The 16,997-nt window shown below is 30.7% G+C and overlaps 1 protein-coding gene across 2 annotated transcripts in view; it reads left to right on the plus strand.

Moving 5' to 3' along the window:
- LOC117168275 (leucine-rich repeat and calponin homology domain-containing protein-like) overlaps positions 1–9,149 on the plus strand; it is a 57,098-nt gene extending 47,949 nt beyond the window's left edge. For both annotated transcript variants that reach the window (XM_033353787.1, XM_033353788.1), the window contains exon 13: positions 7,062–9,149. In XM_033353787.1, the coding sequence (XP_033209678.1) occupies positions 7,062–7,211 (150 nt within the window). In that variant the 3' untranslated portion in view covers positions 7,212–9,149. The remainder of the gene's footprint in view (positions 1–7,061) is intronic.
- Positions 9,150–16,997: the final 7,848 nt, after the last annotated feature.

Genomic DNA, 16,997 nt, shown 5'->3' on the forward strand with positions numbered 1-16,997 from the left:
TTTTTCCATTTTTCATAGAATCAAAGTTTTTCTGAGCCTATTTTATTTTTTATTTTTTAATGTACCTACATTTCAGTGTAAACTCGTATTTAAAACTCAAGTACAACATTAATTTAAGTTGTGAAAATGTTTACAAAAGATTAATTATTAGGCTTCGTAATGCTCAGATTCTATAAAAAAATTATTTATTATTCAAATATTAAGGAAGAATAGAAGGTATGAGAAGGATCGTCAAAATCGAAAATTTGAGAAACTACGAGACAAAGGCACTCTGTGTAATATAAGATATATACTACAATCAAAGGAGTTGCCTTAAATCAAGAAGTTCTCTATAGAGTATATCATTTTTTTTTTCATCCAAGCTGTTTACGAACTAGAAAAAAAGTCAGCTGTGGACAACTAATTTTGCCAGGAACGTTGTCTTTGAAATTATATTTTAATAATCGATGAATGGTATAATTCGCTGGTCGAGAATATCAAGAAATTATTCATTTTAATTTGCAAGCCCTTTTATAAGTCGGTTATTGATTTGACGAGCCGGTGTAAAATGGCTCTGCAGGAATCCGACGGTGGTAAATACATACATACCTCTTTAGGATTTGACCAAGACGCGCCTGCGATTTGTGAAAAAATGTTAGGTCTGTGATTTAGGATGGTAATAATTGGAATGTAGGACATGGTGCTAGAAACAATCGGTTCTTAGGTACAACAAGTTTTTCAAATTCTTAGATTGAGCGTGTCTCTTTTCCTTAAGTTGGTAGGATTTCGAAATTCATATTCCACACGGCAAACAAAAAAATGGACATTTGTTCGTATATTTATCTCATTTAGTAGAATCGAGGAATGGAGCCTGCTGTCTGCTATTTTATTTTCATACAAACAGGCGTATAGAATAATTGTATTATACATCGTATATGATCTAAAAACACGCAATTCGAGCATTTACATATTATAAACAAACAAAAAATTGAGTACTTTATCATAAATGTATACCACAAATGTATGCACGAGCTATTCTATATCTTAAGAGGATAAAAGGCGAGAGCTTATTTTTAATGAATGAGAAAGGATGTAATCTCTTATTACATATTTGATGGAATGGTTATATTGCAATAGCTGGAGCTGAATACTTCTGATGCTAGTCTTTGTTATTGCGTATTCTTTTCTAGTCAGAACCCGTTGTAAAACGGAATCATTTCTTCTTCTATTGCAGATTTATACTTTTCGTTCGATACGTATGTAAATACTTATCGTACAATACAAACAATGTACCTTTTTAAACTTGAGTAGTTTTTTAAACAGACTTAGAGTTCTAGTTAAGAATTACTTCAACTTTTTTATACTTAACAATTCCAAAAATATGTCCAGTAACTAACTGAAAGGAAGTATTTAACAATTTTAACACTACTGTCAAACAGTGATTACATAAGTCAGTATTAGTCTAGTGGATCCCCAAACGAGTATTATACGTGCACGCAATTTAAGACGGGATTTAAATTAATGTCAGATTTATGACCATTAGGTTGGACCGATAAAAAATCTTTCAATTTTTAAAATCCGCGGTAGCTAAAAGCTATGTGTATGCTACGGTTAGTTTATCCTGGAAATTTTGAATCCGATAAAAAAGTAATCCAGCTGTCACAAGCTTTTTAAAGTTTGAAACAGCCAAGAACAGATTCATATCTACTGGAATTTGTAGTCTATATTATTGCCTATACTGAGTTATGGTCAAAATTATGTAACCAATGTTTTTTTCTTTTAGAAAAATTTAAAACAAAAATGAAGGATTTAGTGGACTACAAATTGTAGTAGGTAAGAAGCGTCAAATTTATAAATTCACAAGATAAGGAAGAAATTTTACCCTTTTCGCTTATTAAAAACTCATTGGTCCTGCAATGTATGGATTATTATTTAAATAAATTCAAATTTTTAGGATGAGCAACTCATGGTAGTTTTTTATTCGTTTACTTTTAGGCCTCATGGATAAAAAAAAATCTGTCCATTCTAGTGACGCATGATTTTGGCTAGCAATTGCTTTATATATTATAATCTTGTATTGTAAAAGAAGAATACAAAATGGAATATTTCGAAATTTTGAACCAGAATAAAAAATGAATACGAAATTTTTATTGTAAACGAAACTTTGGGAGATCCCATTCCGTTACATTAGCTTTTAACAGTATGATTTTAGTGCAAGATAGAAAATCGACAGATTATTATTATGATAATATATAATATATAGTTTGTTAAAGCTATTTTTTTTACCTACGGCTTTTTCTACTTTTATTTACTGGGTGCTTGGTCTTAAATTATTTTATTTTAAACGATCTTTTGAAGGTCATAGAATAATAAAGTATGCTACATTGCATTTATTTATCTGTTCATCGAAACTTTCATTTTATATCAGTATCTTATTATCAGGTGCACTTTTGTGTCTATGTTAAGTGTGCTCGAAAGAACTTTGTTGTATGTACTTAACGGGGTAATTTGTTACCCCTGCGAAACACCACACTTTTATTTTGTAAGTAGTATTTATTTTTGTCTTTTTTGCCTTCAATCATTTGGAGGACTTTAATATTTAAAGAAGTTTAATATTCACTCGTGAAACAAAATAAAAAAGTATTCTGAGTAAAATTGTAAGGGTGAAGGAACTTCGTCCAGTTCTTTCGTCTAAATTTTCAATTTTCTACGGCTATCATATACGATTGGAATGAGTGTAATATTGCCATTTTTAATAAAGAATTTTTTTCGTAAATGATTAATATTTACTTAAATTAGGGATTTTTTAAAAGCTACAAGAAAATTGCCGAGTTAAATATGTTAGACAAACAGAAACTTAAGTTATTTGTTAGTTGTAAGGGACCGCCCATAAACTAGATAACCAATTTAAGGGGGAGGGGGGCATGCTAAAAACCACGGTTGGTAACATAAGGGGCTAATCCTCATTCGGAACATTTTTCAGGAAAACGGAAAAACTGAATCATTTATTATTTTCTTGTAATTCTTTGTTAGCGCTAACAAAACTGAAAGAAAATAGTATAATATGCAACATATCAAGATTTCAGAACAAAATTTGTAATATTTCTCCAACTGTGGTCTCTTAAAGTTTCCCGGCGATTATCCCAAAGGGTATTCGGGGAACATAAAGAGCTAACCTTCAAACAAAAGTGCTGCACTAAAAACAAGATTGACACTTTTTCTCATTTTTCTACACAAAAAAGCGACTTGGGAGAATAATTTTTTGTTTGAAGGCCGTAGCAGGATGAGCATGATCTGGGTGTCCCCGCTCGAATGTGATCCATATTGCTATGGCAGGTGACTACCACCATAAAATAAATTGACTCCAAGTACCAAATAAATTTTTTTTTCTCAAAAATTTATAAACAAAATTTGATAAATTAAGTTTTCTCGAAAAGGAACTTTACCGATCATGATTGTGTTAATATATATTATATAGGGTACTAATGGGGGTTCCGAAAAAATTCAAGAACCAATTCTGTTTATGATAAGGGGTAAATAAAAAAAAAAACAATTTTTAAATATTTTTTTTTGAAGGAAGTAGTTCTAGAACATTAACTATTTTTTCCCTATATCATGCTCACATTAAAGGATGCAATATATATTTTTGCCTCTCACATGTATGCAATTAAATGAGAATGAGAGGCCAACCTAATTTTTTGCTTATAACGCAATAAGTTACACGCAATGGTATAATTAGAACTAGAAAACACATTTTATCGTGAATTCCCCAGTCACATTGTCAATTGATTGCAAGTAGGTAGAAAAATACTTCTCTTCGTTTACTGCCGCTATTTGACAAACTAATTTCATTTTTGCCCCTAATTTCATTTTTACCACCAAGTGGTAAGGGATGTTAATGTGACTGACGACCTCCACGTGGTGCATCCTGGGCAAAGGTGAAATTAGTTTGTCGAATGTCAGCAGTAAACGTTGAGAAATATTTTTCTATCAACTTATAATCAATTGACACCGTGGCTGGGGAATTAGTGAAAAAATGTGTTTTTAATCGAATGATGCTGTTATATCTGGTTTTTATTACACCAATGCGTATAACTTACTGCGTCGTAAGCTAAATATTAAGTTGATCCCTCATTCTCATTAAATTGCATACATGTGAGTCGCCAATAAGTAGTTTTCATTTTTTTAAATATGAAATAATACTTGTTCTAGAAGTACTTCCTTTAAAAAAGATATTGAAAATTTATTGTTGTCTTATTTACTCCTTATTATAAACAAAATTGGTTATTGCATTTTTTCGTAACCACCTACCCTATATAACATATATTTTAACCATCATGATCGGTAAAGTTCCTTTTTGATAAAATTTGATTTTTCAAAACTTGTTAATAACTTTTGTAAACAAATTTTTTTTTAGTTGATACTTGAGGTAAATTTATCTTAAGGGGATAGTCACTTTCCCTCTCAATATGGATAGAATCCGAGCGCACTCAGACCATGCTTATCCTGCTACGACCTTCCTTCGAAAACTATTTCTAATTATAACCTTAGTGCAATTCGTTGCTATTTTCAATAATTAATTGTGTACAAACCAATAAAAAAAGAACGAGGAATAAAGAAATAAAAAGGATAAGAATAAAGAATTCTTTTCCTTAAACCTCACGGGACTAACAAAAAATCATGAATTTCCATAAGACTGTACGGAGTTAGCCCCTTTTGTTATCTCAATACCCATTGGGATGTCCCCTTTAAGAACTTTATTATTTCACAGAAAGTAGTAAAATTGAATATTTTTTTCCACTTTTTTAAAAAACACGATGCGCATGACAGATGGGGCAATAAGAAAAGCCAAAAAAAGTACATTTGGAGTCTCGTGGGTTAGCCCCTTATGTTCCCTGACCATTCATTTAATACGTTTCCCGATGAAAAATTTTTAAAACTCCTTCCTTTTTTTCTCTATTTTTAAGAAAAATACCCTTTTTCTCGTGTTTTCGCTTAAATGCAAAGTAAATTAATAGACTCCAAAAAGAAAAATCAACTACTTTTGCATGAAAAGTATACTATTACATGTTTGGTTCGGAATTCATATCGGTCGCTTACAAATTCTAGTATTGAGTTGCAAATTTGATTATTTTTTTGAAAATGCAACTATTTTGTTTAAAAGTCACCTTTTTGGACAGAAATTCAGCTACTTGGTTGAAAGTTGATATACTTAGTAAAAAAAATCATTTAGAATTAATTTAGAATTCATTTTTTAACTACCAACGTAACTTTTCCAGTTTTGGTTGGAAATTGACTTTTGCAATTAAAAATCGATAATTTTTAGTTGAAAATTAATATATTTTGTTAAAAATTCAACTTTCGGTCGAAAATTAATTTTTTTGTTGCTAAAAAAACATATGTTTCGATTAAAAATTAAAATTTTTTTAAATAATTCGTTCTCTTGACTTCAAAATTAATCAATTAAAAAAAATATAAGAAACATTAATCTTCTTGTAGAAAAATTAATTTTTTCGGTTGAAGACTTAAATATTTAATTAAAATTTTTTTATTGAAAATTTAATTACTTGGTTGAACGTTGAACTAGTTTGTCGGAAACTATTTTTTTTTAAGATTTTCCTTGGTGAAAATGTAACTATTCCATTTTTAGAAAATTAATCTTTAGAGCTAAAAGCTTCATTTGTGTTATTTTTCTAAATAACAATGTTATTAATCTGATTTTGTTGAGGATTCAATAGCTTAGTATAAAATTAAACTATTTTATATAAAATTAAACTATTCGGTTAAAAATTAACTTTTTTTTTTATTCATATTTTTGTTTTAATTTGAATATTTGGTAAAAGATGTCTCTCTTTTAGTTGAAAATTGAACTAATTGGTTGAAATTTCAACTAGTTTGTTAAAAATTCATGTTTTTTATAAGTTGCAGATTCAAATATTCGATAGAAAATTTATGTATTTTGTTGAGAATTCGTCTCTTTGATTAGAAAATTAATCCTGTATGTTGAAGATTCAATTGATATTTCGACTGAAAATATTAGGAATTTAAAATGCCTCACATTGCATTCAATGTCGTATTTGCATTCCTTGTAACCCTATTTTCGTAAAAAATCACCCTCCTTCCTAAGTTTTGATATGGATGTAAGACAAAAATGTTGTCGTTAATGAGGGGTGAAGGGGGGTAATAAACAACCTAAAATTCCTAACGTAGTTTTTGGACGACCTCTAAGTTCTAAATACAAGTTGAAAAATTTAAAGATATGTGACATATAGGAATGTGAATGGAGCCTTATTATTTGGCATTGATGATATAGCATCTTTAGTGGATAGATACGTAAGAATTTTACTATTGAGAAATTAAAACAATGGAAAAGCAAAATTTTGTGCTGGTACCACTGAACGAAAAAATGTATAATTAGGTTGCAAAATCACTAAATTCTTTTTAGAGGAACTTTGATATTATACAATTTTATCTTTGCGGTTCCAGCATTGCATTCTTCTAATCTCGTTTCCTTTAAAAAACAATGAAACTACAATAATTTTACTTTTTTGTTTAACAATTTAAACGTGATTCCTGAAACATCTCTGACGTTAATTACGTAAAGTCAAAATTATATTTCAGTGTCAAAACTTAAAAAAAATTAATGTTCGATGAAGCTTTAAAACGTTCATTTTGAAAAAATACGTGTCATTTTCAAGATTGGAACCTCAAAAAAAGAGGCTCCAAATCAATCCAAATTACATTGTTTTTAATTTCACATAAATATCATAACAATCACAAAACAAAATAATCATCCTTATAATACTTATGTGGAGTTTAAAAAAATTTAATTTTAATTTTAATTTAATTTTCATCGAACGTGAATTTGTTTAAAAGTTTTGACATTAAAATATTCAAAATATAAAGATTTTTTAAACACCGAAAATCGTTTTTTGTTTGTTAAAATTGGACCGTAAGACTGAAGTAAGAAAACCTTTTTAAATTTTTAAATTATATCCTCGACTGGGAAAAAGAGGAGAAAAAACTGAATTTTTGCTCCAGAAAGTCGGTTTAGGTCATTCATATTTACTTTTTTGTTTCAGAATTTAGTTTGTTGTGCGAGTGACGTTTTGGAAGGAGGTCGGGGTGTTGTACGAGTTGCAGTGACAGTTTCCGAGTTGCTGAGATTTCATCAGACACGTTCTCCTCTTCACACTTCGGCTTCAGTAAACTTGAGCAATGTACCCGCTTAGTAAGAAACAATTTAAGGAATTCTTGAAATTACACTGTCCTACCTTGGAGCTTTCCTTATATCAGACACAAACTATCGACGTGTTTTTAGGAAAGTTCAAGATGGTTTAAGAGTGCCACCGCAATAGCTACGAAAATTAATATTTTAAAATAGTCATGAGAATAGCAAAACTGTTTTTAAAATCATGGCTCAAAAAGCACACGCTCCTATTTTTTACAATTCGAACGCGAGTTCAAAAAACGAAATGCGAACAAAATTTAACCAGCCATGACATAACAGTAGTGCATATTGGTATAACTATAGCTAGGATTTGGAAAATATTGCAATTTCTTAGTGATAATTCTTAAAAGAAAGCAAAAGAAATAGTAGGAGTTTTTCAATTTTAATCCATTCTAAAATGGATGAAAATGACTGAATGATGTTTGTCAGAAAAAAAAGGAAAAGGATTGCGTCCTTATTATGATTATAATATATTCGAATTCTGTGTTTCTATACTGAAAATTCAGTCAGATCTGATCAGTTAAGTAAGTCTTTTTACTACTTTATTTTATTTTTGACAATAGTGCAATATTTGTACCTACAGTGATTCTTAAATTTTTTTTCTCCTTTTGATCTTGAATGTGGGTTGAGAAGGAAATAAAAATGATCTGATTGTTTTTTTAGTGTTGAGGTAATGCATAAAGTCGTCGGTAAGTTAGTTCGGAATATCTGAGTCGTACCGACAACCGATAGCAGAACTCTCAAGCAAACCGGGATACGGACTGAAAAGTGAGTCAGGCCTAGGAGATTCTTTACTCACTGTAGATAAGCCGCTACTCGTAAAACTTATCTTTGAATTATTCGCATTCGATTTTTTCCTCTTTAAAAATTCGTGCTTTTTCAAAAGAGACTCATTAAGCAAAATCGGTTTATACAATGTCGAGCGTAAAGACGATCTCAAATATTGTGATGTGTTGATTGAAGGATGGCAATGTTGGATTTCTTTGAAATCAACCTCTACAAGCTGGTCCAGCTTATATCAATAATCGCTTAATATCGTGTATATTTATTGTGCCAAAGATGTATCTTTATTGTCGAGGACCGTCGAAACCTCTTGATCAAGAACTCATAAAAAAAGGCTAGTTTAAATTTCCTATACCGATATCAAAACTCTGATGAAATTTGTTTTTTTTTTCAATTTTTCATCAGGGCATGTAGATGTATATTTTGTTACGATTACAAGTTCTAGTTAATTTATCGTGTGTTTATGCAACACAGTATACTGGCTGACGAACTTTTAAATGCTTCTGATTCTAATTGCAGTTCTTACTTTGCATGAGATGAAAACGGCATGAAAGTCAATTTAGAATTAGTTTTGAAATGTTAAAATACGGTAATGTGCGATTGAAGAGCCTGAAAGTAGTCGGGCATTCGCATGCTTTTATATATTTCTCACTGTGCAACGTTTTGCGATTATGGATAATCTTGAAACTAGTGTAGTAATATCGAAGTAGCTGTAAATTATTAATTTCGTTTCCGTTATTTAATTTTGTTTCCGTTATTAATATACTTGAAAATTCCTCAAGGGAATTTACTAAAAGATGTAAAAAAAAAATTGCATTGTACTTACCTTGCAAGAATTTGTATGAATATTTTGCGATTTAAAATTCATGAGCGTTATGAGACGTTTGAATTGACTGCCATTTTTAATATTACTAACAGCAAACTTGTGAACTGAGATTATCATACTTTTTTTAAAGTGTTCACATACAGCCAAAGTTTCCCGTAAATGGGTGTATCGAAGCTCATTTGGTACACTCGAATTAGAGATAATACAATGAATTTACCTTCCAACGATGTTTACTGTTTATTGATAATAGTTATGCACAATACACTATACATAATTATGAATCGCTGGATATCAGTGTATACAATAAACCGACTACCACTACCAAATCAATTAATTTTTTACTGTTTTTTACCTTTTAGTATTTTGCGTATTTTATTTAATAGAGCAATTTCACGAATGCGGGCTAGAAATTGGTCGAACCTTGAGAAAAGGACTTTATTTGTTGAAATTTGTAATATTATTTTGAAAGGTAATTTTGTTTTGACTAATTTTGTAACTGCTGCTAATTATATGAGCAGGGTATCGTGAATGCAGGTAACCTACAATTTTCAGAATTTTTTACATTGTAAGAACATCAGATTAGAATATACGATATAAAATAATTTTAGTTCGTTTAATGCTTTTGAAGTTCCGGATAATATCTTGTGTATACGACAAAATAGACATAATCTTTTTGAAATTTGAATGCGGGTACAATTACTGAATTGTACATGCGATATTTTCACATAAAAAACTGAATGATTTTTGTAAATTTTAGTTGGAAAATAACAGAAATAGATTTACTCAGATATGTACTTTTTACTATATTATAAATTTCAAAATGTATATCTGCACATGATATAAAGAAAACATGTGTATGAGTTTTTAAAAAGAAATTCGATGTGATGTTTTCAGAAGAAGTTACTTACGATCTCTGTTATTAAACCTGGAAAAATGTTTTGCGGTTTTTCGTGCTATTTTCAGCTATTCTTAAAAGTATCCAATTAGATTTTAATCCAATGAAGAAAAAAAACAACATTTTAATGAAATAGAAATGTTTGTTTTAAATTAAAAACCACCATTTTTTGTTCCCTGGTTTTTAAATATTTTGAAAATAGTTTTTAACAAGTTAAAAGAACATTAAGAAAGTTAAAATATTGCTGCACTTCATTTGACATTAAGGTAGTTGTGCCAAAAATCAGATATCTGAAAAAAATAGTTTTTCTATGATTTTAGGAATAAAAATATTCTAACTGATGTTACATATTTCAAGTAAGAAGCATTCTATTTTATAAAAAATGTTAAATTCACAAAAAATAAACATTAATTGTAACCATGCTTTCTGCAATTGAATTTTTTCTGACCGTTGCTTCTTAACAAATTTTGAAAAATAATTGCATTTTTTTAATCACGGCTAATTTTTCCGGGTAAACATTATCTGGAACACTATACTGTTTTCAATTTTGAAAGCAGATTTTTCAGTGGCTGAAATCATTAGAACATTTTTTGTAAGAAAGCATTTTTTAAACAAATAATTATATTTTAAGATTATTTAGTTATTTTTAAAATTGGAAACAGTAGAGTCTTAGAGTGTTTTTCCGTAAAAAATAAGCCTTCATCTATTAGGTATTTTCACTTCAACCATCAGCTAACTTTACTTCGTTCAAAATTGAGGGGAAAACAATGGCACAAAACTTGATTTCTGTAATATCTATGTGATTATTAATAATTATTATCATTTTATTATTTCATTAAATAGTTCTTAAAAATAAAAGCTATTTTTTTTAAATACGCTTCTAAAGAAAAAATTAGCTTTTACGAAGTTATTAGCAAAATAGGGCAAAAATGAACCGAATCCCATGCATTTGGTCCTGGCTTTCCCCTCAGTAAACAACAAAGTAAAGTTGGCTTGTGGTTAAAGTGAAAATACCTAATTAAAATACCATAATCTTTCAATAAATGGTAAAAAGCGACGTTCAGAAAAAATTCAATTGCAAAAAATATGGTTAAAATTAATGTTCTTTTTTTAGTGAATTTAAATATTTTTCATAAAAAGTAACATTTTTTATTGGAAATTATATCAGTTACAATATTTTTTTCTTAAAATCATAGAAAAACTACTTTTTTCACATATATGACTTTTGACACGACACCTACCTTAAGAAACCTTGAACACATTTTCTTTTTTAAAGGAGTGGATTTTATAAATAAACAAAGTGAATAAATACATACTTTTTACACACTAAATGTAATTGTGAGTAATCAACAATATTTAATTTGCTGAAAGTAACGTCTAACTGTTTTTTTCTGGTTTGCTAATTACGAATCTGAAGCCAAAGGTCAAAATTGTGGACCCAATATGGCGGACAGAAAATTAAATAATATGTCCCCTGGCTTTAAAATGAGTTTTCGGGAGTTCATTTGGGATGCTGATTACGAATCTGAAGTAAAAATTCAAAAATAAAAAATGGCAGATCCAATATAGTGTTTAATAAATTTATAAAGAATTCCCCTTGCTTAAAATGGGGTTTCCTGGGTCTTTTGGGTCCCTGATTCCTATTATAAAGTCAAAATTCCAAATGGGGAAGCGAATATGAAGTCCAAAAAATTAAAAAAATTTGTCCCGTGGCTTAAAAATATGTCAACAGGTTTTTTTTTAAGTCGTTGAATATGAATTTGGAATCAAATGTTTGAAATTTAAAAAATTCAAATTAGTGGATCCAATATGGTGAACGAAAAATGTAAAAATAAGTCCCGTGAATTCAAAATAGGTTCTTGGGATTTTTTTTTGGTCACTGTTTATGAATCTAAAGTTAAAATTCAAACTAGCGAATTCAATATGGAGAACAAAAATGAAAAATGTATCCCGTTGCCTCAAAATGGGTCCCCGGGGTTCTTTGGACGCTGATTATGAATTTAAGGTATAAACTCTAAAATTTAAATGACGGATCCCATATGGCGGACGATTAAAAAAATAGGATTGTATCCGCCATATTGAAATGTTTATTTTTTACTTCAGATTCGTAATCAGTGACCCAAAAACCCCCTGAGACCCATTTTAAAACCAGTGAACTTAGTTTTACATTTTTTATCCGCACTATATTGGATAAGCTATTTTAAATTTGAAAATTTCCGAATTTTGAGTTCAAATTCGTCATCAGCGACCCCAAAAACCTTCTGTTCCTGAAGTTTCAAACAATTGGTGTGTATGGAAAAATTTATGCTTTAATGGGTTAAGATTTTTTTGCATCTTTCACAGTTTGACCAAAAATAGGAATTTCTTATTTTTAATAAAAATTTTAACGATTTCTATCAAAAAGATACGTCTCATTAAAAAATGGTCTGAAGCATATTTGTAGGCCCTTTTGCGATGAACAATTTTGCTCTTTAACATTTTTTTCATATCGTAGTTTTATTGCTGGAGATTGAAGTCCAATAGGATAATTTCCTTCAATACTTCCCGTGCTGACAAACGACGATAACGACGGCAGATGGACACCGAAGTAAAATCCATTTTTTCTCAATCAGTGAGTCTGGAAACGTTCAGGTTTGATGAAATCCGCGAAAGTCAATTTTGACAAAACTGATTAGGATAAAAATATGTGAAAATTCGAGTATGTAAGCATGTAAGTTTTTTCTTGGCGACACATGCGCACATATAGAACACAAGCACTGAACGCCAATGCATCAATTTTTATTATCATCAATCTAATGACTTTGGTTGAGATTTTAGTTTTAAAAAATTCAATTTTTTAAAAAGAATGCTAGTAGATGAATTACTGATGAATTACTTTCCATTTATTTTTGTTTATAATTTCCCATTGGCCAAGAATTCACTTCGGCGAAATTTGATCGAAAATTCGAATTTTTGCTCTAACGCTTATATAACGCTAATTTGAGTAGTCTAGTTGCCCGTAAACTTTGCGCTCATATTCCGCCCCTACAAGTTTATGATAGTGGGAAGCTAATAGTCTCGAGTATTAAACCCAGTTTGCCAGTGCTCTTCTTAACTTATTGCTTATAATTTTTACAAAGGGAAAGGCAAATAGAAGACAAAAAAATTTAACGCGGATATTCGTACATTAAAAATGGACAAGGATTGTGCGAGTTTGAAAAGAGGAACAATCCGAGTCTATAAATGAAAAAAAATAGAGTGTCTTACAGAATTTTGTTTTTAAATTATGAAAATGGATTTGATGTGAAGGCATCCTGAAACCAAAAATGCTCCCTGACAACACGGAAAAAAAATTCTTGAGGCGAACGAGTGAATCGAGAATATATTGAACTCTAAAGAAAGTGTACGCTTGGATTAGGTAAAACGTTTAGTTAGAAGAGTTAAACATTTAGTTACTTTATGTAAATTGTTCTCGTAAATCAGAAATTTGGACAAAATTGCTAAGTTCAAAAGTTTATTATTTTCGACAGATTATATATAATTGTATTATCTTCAGATTAGAAAAAAAATTTAGTTATTATAGAAATATATTAACTTACAGTAGCCAATTTTTCGTCTGGTATCGCGAAAATGAATTTCCCTGAAATCCGTGTAATACATTTGGAGGTCAAGTTTGTTGTTTTTATCGCGTTTCTTGATATTTCAATATAGTTATCGCCTACAATCAAAACAAATGTAAATTATTATTGCTGCATCATAAGCTCTATTTAATATTAACAATCGCGCATTGTCCAAAGTAAATCTCAACTGTCACTGCTCCCGATTAGACCGTCGCCATTACATTTCGCTGCTCCCATAATGCACCGGCGCACTTCCGATAATTGCTTCAGACACCTATTCTTAATATCCCTATTATAGCTACACTTATTAGGGGTTTGACTATACGATATCCCTGGTATATGGAAAATGGTCAAGGATATTCATTTTCGCTGATCCAGAGATCTTTCTAAATTCCTCCGTTCGTTTTCAGCTAAATGTTTGGCTATAATAAGGAATAATATCCCTGTCACAGCTCAATTTTTTTTACCGTGAATGAATTCGGAAACTTTAAATTCTGAAGAAGTGTAAAATTGATATTTTATCAAAAAGTTTCTTTGTATAAACAATATAAAATGATGCACTACATTTAGTTGTCTTTGAACATTCATTTATCGCGATTATTTGAAAAATAGAAACAAAATTTTCATAAATTTAAGAAAACGAAAAAATCATCGGATATCCCACAAGGCGGAAATTTGGATAACCCCAGGATATCCCTGGGACGTTTTCGGGATATTCAAATGTCCCAAGTAGGATATAGAAAATTAATTTATATCCCACTTGGGACATTTGAATATCCCGTAAACGTCCCAGGAATATCCTGGGGTTATCCCTGGGATATTCAAATTTCCACCTTGCGGAATATCCAACAGGTTATCCCTGGGACAACCTGGGAAATAAATGGGATATCCCGGTAAATCCTATTGCTGTGAGGGTATTATTTTTTTTCGTATAGTGGTACAAATAGACACTTCGAAAATACATAGGGGACAAATGATTACTTTTTGACCATTTTTCAATGGGTTAAAAAATAATAACCAAAATCCGGATTGTTGCCTCTTTTAAACGATTCTCATACTACTTGCAGAACATGAAACCATTTTTTTACAATAACACATTTTTAAGGGCATTTAAACAAATTTTAGCTTGGATAAAATTTTCTATAAAAAACGATATATTTATTTATTGGAAAAAATTTGTTAAAAAATTAAAACTTTAACCGCGATCTGGAAGAATCAAATATGAACTAATTTCCAAATTTTTGTTCTAAGGGTTCAGGTGTATGTTTTGTTCATACACACTCTTGTATTTTCTAGAAAATAAGGCTATGTCTGCAAATGTCATTTTCTATATTAAGACTTGGAAAAACGTAATTTTTTCAGTGAAATCTGTGCATATTTTCCTGGTCATTATAGTTAATGTCCCAGTTACTGCTAGTATCCCGAGTACTGCGATATTCATATACTCTTAATTTTTTTAGATGTTCAAAAAATTATATCTCTATATATACATTTGTTTATTATTTATTGTTTATAACAATCGTTATGAATAAAATCCATCATCAATGACCAGAATTATTTATTTTGTAATTTTGTATTAATCTTTGACATAAAACAACTTTTAAATTAGCAAATATCTCGATTGATCGAATTAGTAATTTTCTAATAATCTTTGGTGGCTCACTTTTTACTAACAGAATCTGTAAAATTTCATCAATAATTACTTAAATTTTATCAGTTTTGACTTAAGGAAGGACAAAGCATGAAAACTCGTTCATGTTAATGATACTCATTCCCCCATTACAACATTTTTTCCAATAAGAAAATTGTAAATTGTTGAGTTTATATAAAATAAGTTGTTTTTTCTGTCTCGTATTTATGTATATTGCTATTTCATCACGTTTTATTGACGAAGAAACTATTCAATGCGCTGATAAAGAAAAATTTGGTTCGAAATACTATTTCTGGTGACGAAGTTTTGAAATTTCCACCTCAGCTCTATTATATATTTGTTCTCTATTATATGGGGAATGTCCCAGAATTTTGGCAATCCTTACAAATAATGTTTAGAGGTACAACTGTGTTCTTATATTTTTCCGTACTTAAGAGATCATACATTTTGTGACTTTTATCAGAGCCAAATACTTTTTTTCGCAGACAAAATGAGTATTTTTTTCTTTGCATTCGCTAAATTCTTTATTTATAAGATATTTCTCTAAAACTAATGAGCATAAAAAAACCGTGAACTACGAGAATCTCCATTTTGAATTATTTTAAAATTATGTCTTATATCACACATCCTTGACCTATCTTAGATAATTTAAGAGTCACTTTTCTTTTTTAATACAACTATAGGTACTTGAAGACATGAACACTAGGCACAACTAAATAAGAAAATATGAAAAAAACAAAATAAATTAAAAATAATAAGAAATAAAATAATTTCTTTTAATAATGAATAATAAAAAAGAAATTAATAACAGTTGCTTAAAATTTAATAAAACCAGTTCGGAATTGTTTATTCGGATCATTATGGCGGAGAGGTAGAAAGAACATTGTACTAGGCAGTCTGATAAGTCCCTGAAAAATGAAACACGGAGACGTTTTTTTGGCCAAAGTCGGTTTTATTTTTCAACATACTTTCCTTTTAGGTCGATACAGCGAGTCTAACGATTTTCTAACGTTTTGATACCGTCTGAAAAGTACTTGATCGGAAGGTCTCCAAAATACGCCTCAGTTTCAGCTATGAGCTCCTCTTTTGAGTAAAAACGCTTATCGGTGAGCCATCTTTTCAGGTTAGGGAACAAGTAATAGCCGCTGGGGGCCAGGTCTGGTGAATACGGTGGCTGAGGAACCAATTCGAAGCCGATTTCATGCAATTTTGCTTGTGCAACTAAGCATGCATGAACAGGCGCATTGTCGTGATGATAAACCGGTTTTTTCTTCTTCAAATGCGGTCGTTTTTTTGCGATTTGGATTTTCAATCGGTCAGATAATGATGAATAGTATGCTCCGGTTATGGTTTTACCTTTTTCAAGATAGTCCATGAATATTATGCCATGTGCATCCTAAAATATGGAGGCCATAACCTTTCCGACCCATTGTTGCGTTTTTAGACGCTTCGGAGCACTTTGGCCCGGTGGAACCCACTGTTTTGCCTGTTGCGTTGACTAAGGAGTGTACTAGTGGATACAGGTTTCATCCATGGTTATGAATCGGCGCAAAAACTCGGTCGGCTTACGCGAAAATAATGCCAAATTCTGCTGGGAAGTTGTCACACGAATTCGTTTTTGGTCCACTGTGAGCAAACGCGGCACCCATCGCGCGCAGAGCTTCTTCATGCCCAAAACTGAATGCACGATATTGCCCACACGTTCCAATGATATGCCTACAGCATTAGCTACCTCTCTCAATTTCACTTTGGGAATATTCAACGTCATATCATGTATTTTTTCGACATTTTCTGGTATAGTGACTTCTTTTGGGCGCCCAGATCGTTCAGCCTCAACTGTGCTCGTACGGTCACAACGAAATTCGGTAAACCACTCATGAATCGTTCCAATCGACGGTGCAGAGTCCGGGTAATACTTATCCAGCTTGGCCTTGGTCTCGGATATCGTTTTCTTGCGAATATAGTAGTGTTTGATCAAAACTCGAAACTCAGAGTTTTCCATATTAAAAAAAACTCGGAGGTTAGTCGCTTCT

This window comes from Belonocnema kinseyi, chromosome 2 (genome assembly GCF_010883055.1).
Source record: "Belonocnema kinseyi isolate 2016_QV_RU_SX_M_011 chromosome 2, B_treatae_v1, whole genome shotgun sequence".
In the NCBI taxonomy this organism is placed as follows: domain Eukaryota; kingdom Metazoa; phylum Arthropoda; class Insecta; order Hymenoptera; family Cynipidae; genus Belonocnema; species Belonocnema kinseyi.